General features: G+C 42.9%; 1 protein-coding gene across 1 annotated transcript in view; it reads left to right on the top strand.

The window, feature by feature from the left end:
• FANCI (Fanconi anemia complementation group I) overlaps positions 1-5,573 on the top strand; it is a 68,864-nt gene that overhangs the window by 15,014 nt on the left and 48,277 nt on the right. The window contains 3 exon segments of the mRNA XM_015559169.1: positions 1,976-2,071; positions 3,012-3,148; positions 5,162-5,342. Coding sequence (XP_015414655.1) covers positions 1,976-2,071; positions 3,012-3,148; positions 5,162-5,342 — 414 coding nt within the window.

Raw genomic sequence — 5,573 nt, 5'->3', positions numbered from 1 at the left:
TGCTAATGGTAGTGGAATGAAGTCCATGAAAGACTTTTAGCAGGAGAGTGACAGGATCTGAATTACACTTTAAATATCTTTCTGGCCCGGCCAGTGGGCTCAGTTGAGTGTCGACCTATGAACCAGGAGGTCACGGTTCAATTCCCATTCCTGGTCAGGGCACATGCCTGGGTCGCAGGTTCGAACCCCAGTGTGGGGCTTGCAGGAGGCAGCTGATCCATGGTTCTCTCTCATCGTTGATGTTTCTCTCTCTCTTCCTCTCTGAGAGCAATAAAAATATATTAAAACAAAAAACAAATTAAAAAGGAAGATAAGAACTGTTCAGCAAGGAACTGAAATTTTAATCTTAACTCCACTAGTATCTTACGTTAACGTCAACAGTGACCTGTTTGCCCGTTACGTGGTATTTTGTGGAAGAGCCACACTGAAGGGGCCAAAGAGCCGCATGTGGCTCACGAGCTGCAGTTTGCCGACCACAGACCTAGGTTTACACATAAATGAATGAGTATGTATGAGCCAGTGAAACTCTAAGGCCACTGAAATTTGAATTTTATTTAATTTTCACGCATCATGAAAGTTTCCTTTGATATTTTTCTCCCTCAGCAATTTAAAAACGTAAAAACAAGTTGTAGCTCATGGGCTGTACAAAAACAAGCTGGGCTCTCTGCTTATGAATTAGGGATATTGCCTATTTCTAGTATAATATGAGGTTTTGTGAAACTAAGTCATTCATTAAGTATTTGTGAAGTACTAAGATAAAAATCAGAAGGATTCCAACTCTTTTAAAGGAAGGTAGTATACAGGTAAAGGACCTATTTTTCCCCTAACATTTTGTTTTGAAATGTTTAACCCACAGAGAAGTTGAAATACTTTTGCCACTTGGCTTGCTGTTGCGTTGGTGAGTGTGGTCGGGGAGCCGAGCTCGAATAAAGATTCTTAGGCTTTTGCATCAGAAAAGAAAAACAAACAAACAAACAAAAACAGGCTGGGTTTGGCCTGCAGGCTGTCGTTTGCCAACCTCTGTGCCGTTTGCCAACCTCTGTGCCGTGGCATTACATCCGAAGGCTCATGGTTAGCAGGCTGTCCACTGCTTAAGACAACGGCCATCCGTTTTCTTCGTTTGCAAAAATACATGTTTCCTATTATAATTTGACAGTCATCCATGGGATCATAATTTGAGATCATGTGACAGGCCTTGTCCTCAGCAGCTTTCACATGTAGTTTTTGTCTTATGTACTGAGGATTCTTGGCCCACATCAGTAATTATGCTGGGAGTTGCAAAATGGTAGAAGGAAAATTAAAATGGTTTTTCTGCATTATTGATTACCCTTTTTCTGTGAAAAGAGCCTTCCTTTTGCCTTCTAATTTTTTGGGTAATATTAGTACGTACCCATGAACCTTTTTAAATACAGTGTACTCAAAGCATTGCTCAAAGTGAGCCATATTTGGCCACCTGGGCCCTTCTAGTTTGCTCATGTGTCCTTCTGACCCCTTTAGTCCTTGGAAATGTTTATGGCATAAACTATCCAAGGCTCACTTTGTACATTCCTTGCCCCATCCTGGTAGCAGCCATTTCTTTTTTTCATTGTATGTCTTATTATTGAGTTTGAAGAATTCTTTGCGTATTCTGGGTATAAGCCCTTTATTGTATATATATGTAGCACATATTTTTCCTAGTCTATGGCTTGTCTTTTAATTTTCTTAGTAGTGTCTTTTGAAGCACAGAAAAGTTCTGAATTTTGATAATGTCCAATATATCTATTTTTTTTCTTACATAATTTTGCTTTTGGTATTGTGTATAAGAAAGTATTTGCCTAATTCAGGTTCTTAAAGATTTTCTGCTGTTTTCTTCCAAAAGTTTTATAGTTTTAGCTCTGACACACAGGTTTCTGATGTATTTAAGGACTTTTTTAAGTAGGCTGTGTTACACTTTTAAGATGTAAGTAATGATTCCTTTTTTGTTTATCTGTTCTAGGCAAGACAGCAAGGAGATTTCAGTAATAATTATATATGTCCCTTCAGCATTGCCCTCCTGCTCTCTGTAGCAAGAATACAAAGGTTTGAGGAGCAGGTATTTATTAATGACTTTTTGGTTCCTTCTATAGCTGATACGGAGTTCAAGAGCCTTTATTTTTTTATTATTATTATTGTCCTTTCCTAAACAATTCCACCTCAATCCTGCCAGCAGCAAATTCCTCTACAAGACATGTAGGGCCCTAGCCAGTTTGGCTTAGTGGGTAGAGCGTCGGCCCTCGGACTGAAGGGTCCTGGTTCAGTTCCAGTCAAGAGTCTGGATCCCCGGGCTTTGTGCAGGAGGCACCAGTTGATGTGTGTCTGTCTCTGTCCCTTCCACTTTCTCTATGGAAAAGTATCCTCGGGTGAGGATTAACAACAATAAAAAAAGACATGTAGACCCACACTGTTGTCTGGGGTGTCCCTCAGCCCAGCCTGCACCCTTGCCAATCTGGGATCCCTTGGGAGATGTCCGACTGCTGTCAGACATCCCTCTCACAATCTGGGACTGCTGGTTCCCAGCCGCTCACCTGCCTGTCTACCTGATTGCCCCTAACCACTTCTGCCTGCCGGCCTGATTGCTCCCAACTGCTCTCCCCTGCCGGCCCAATCGCCCCAAACTGCCCTCCCTTGCAGACCATCTTGTGGTGGCTATCTTGTGCCAGTGTGTGATGGTCAATTTGCATATTACCTCTTTATTATATAGGATTAGCTTTCCAAGAAATTGTCCCACGTTGAAATAATGGTGTATAGGTTAGTTGCAAGGATGAAAGCATAAAATCCTTTGCCCTTTTTGCTCATGTGTTCTCTACTTGTGGGAAGGCCTGTCTCTTAAGTTCCCACTGAAAGTCATAATTTTTATGTCATACTCATCTAGTGAGACAGTTGTCATGGGGATATGAGAGTAGAGCAGCAAGTAGGAACTATGACAAGGTTAAGATTCTGTGGCAGGGAACTTCATCTTTTGCTTCATTTTCCTATTTCTTTCATTGTATTAGGTGTTTGACCTTTTAAAGGCTTCAGTTTTTAAAAGCTTTAAGGATCTTCAACTTCTCCAAGGCTCCAAATTTCTTCAGAATCTAGTCCCTCATCGGTCCTGTGTTTCAACCATGGTCTTGGAAGTGGTAAAGAACAGGTGAGTTCATGAACCACACCCAGTAGGTTCCTCAGGTGTTTGGTGTGAGAAAACGTGATGCCATACCTATGGCCCATCAGAGAAAACTGCTGACATGTAATACAGTTCATGTTTGTGTAAGTTCCCTTTTAACCCTTTGAGTGCCAACCAATATCCTAGGGCAGTGATGGCGAACCTATGACACGCGTGTCAGAGGTGACTGGGTCAAGGTTAACCCTTTGAGTGCCAACCAATATCCTAGGGACTATGCTAAAATTGCCAAGGCATTTTTGCTGATTTTATAGCAGTTTAGGAAAAAAATTATGAATCACAAGTAAATGAAGTTACATATTCAAAAACTTAAGGAAACCTTTACTGCATTGACATATTTAGCAATATCATCTTCACTAATAAAAGCAGACTTAGAACTAGATGCCATTTCAAAGCTTTGATAGCGCTCCCGGCACTTTTGGCGAAAGACAGGAGCAGCGCGATCGTGCTCCCCGCACTCAAAGGGGTTAACTTATTACTGGTTGATATTGGTGTGCCCTTTCACTGTAAGAATTCCTGTCTTCCCCAAACGCTGATGTTTTTTCCTTTTATTTTCTTTGAATAACCCCTTTCCCTTTTTTCTCTGTTCTCTCCCATTAGCCATTGGACTTGCTTGATCTCTGTGCCATATCTCTCAATTTTTCTTTCATGCTTTTCATACTGTTGTCTTTTTATGTGAAGTTCTACAAAAATCCCTTAACTCTTTCTTCAAATTAATTTGTTCTTCAGCTCTCTCCATTTTACTCATCGGTGCATCAGTTGGGTTTTTCACTCCAGCAATCATGTTTTTCATTTCCAAAATTTCCAGTTTCTTTTATAACAGTTTTTTTGTTTTGTGTCATGCTATTGTATTCTTTGTTTTTTTTAATCCTCACCTGAGGATATTTTTCCATTAATTTTTAGGCAGAGTGGGAAAAACAGAGAGAAATATAGATGTGGGAAAAACACATTGATTGGTTGCCTCCTGCACACACCCTGACCAGGGCTCTGGCCCAGGAGGAGCCTTGCAACCAAGGCTCTTGACCAGAATCAAACCTGGGACCCTTCAGTCCGCAGACCAACGCTCTATCCACTGAGCCAAACCGGCTAGGGCCATCCTATTATATTCTTACTAGAGGCCCAGTGCACAAATTCGTGCATGGGAGGGGTCCCTCGGCCTGGCCGGTGATCGGGGCCGATTGGGACTGTCTTGCCCAATCCCAGTTGGGGCTGGCCAGCTGGTGGGGGGTTGGCTGGCCGGAGGGGGGGTAGGGGGGGACCAAAGGAGGTTGGCCGGCCTCGGAGGTTGGCTGTGGGAGCGCACTGACCACCAGGGGGCAGCTCCTGCGTTGAGCGTCTGCTCCCTGGGGGTCAGTGCGCGTCTTAGCAACCAGTAGTTCAGTCGCTTAGGTTTATATGTATATATAGAGGTTTCTCTGAGGATAATCATTGTACTTTTAAAATCTCCCATGTGTTCCAGTAACCTTTTCCCTCAGATATTAGTTCTATTCAGTGAATCTGGTGCTTCTCTTTCAAGACGGCTTTTTTTTCTTGTATTTGGTGATTATTGCTTGTCTCCTTCCTGTTTCTGGCGTTCCCCATTAGTTCGTCTCAGGGAGCCGCACCTACTTAACACCGTCTGGCTCTGATCTGATAGCAGTAGATGTGGGCTGATCTAGGCGTGTGGCCCCAGATCCTCCCACGTGTCGCCATCCTCCCCGAGAGCCGCTCTGCTAGGCCCAGGATCCTCTGCTCACACGTGTCAGCTCAGGGCTGTCTTGTCATGGCTCACTGGTTGGCATAAAGTGGGGACAGAGCGGGTTTTGGAGGAGAAGGTGGAGAAGGATGCTGTGTACCATACGGATGCATGAGAAGGGACGGTTCAGGTGAAGACGGTTGGTTATGGTTATTGGATCAAGTTTGGGAACTGTAACATGGCAACGAAGATAAAGGTAAGGTGTTTCACTACGCTTTTTTTTTTAACTAAGCTTTGTTTTCTTGCAGTGTCCATAGTTGGGATCATGTTACCCAGGGCCTGGTCCAGTTTGGTTTCATTTTAATGGATTCATACGGGCCGAAGAAGATTGTAGACGGACAAGCTATTGAAAGCAGCCCCGGTCTTTCTAGAACACCAAACCAGCATGCATGTAAGCTGGGAGGCGACATCCTGTTGGAGACTTTTAAGGTGAGACTCTTGTTTGGCAACCACTTCCTGATTTCATTAAATGATATCATAAATGGGGCATGATGTGTGCTGGAGTTTGGAGGACAGGAAATTGGAGTTTCGGGAACAGATTGGGGTAGTAATTGACACATCACAGTTTTAGTTTAATGGAATACATACTTCCTCATCTTTTATTTGTATGAGGTTTTCATTCTGTTTTTTATTCATTCTGATAATTTCTTTTTTTAAACA

The sequence above is a fragment of the Myotis davidii genome, unplaced genomic scaffold, assembly GCF_000327345.1.
Source record: "Myotis davidii unplaced genomic scaffold, ASM32734v1 scaffold954, whole genome shotgun sequence".
In the NCBI taxonomy this organism is placed as follows: domain Eukaryota; kingdom Metazoa; phylum Chordata; class Mammalia; order Chiroptera; family Vespertilionidae; genus Myotis; species Myotis davidii.
This window is presented reverse-complemented; position numbering and strand designations above follow the sequence as displayed.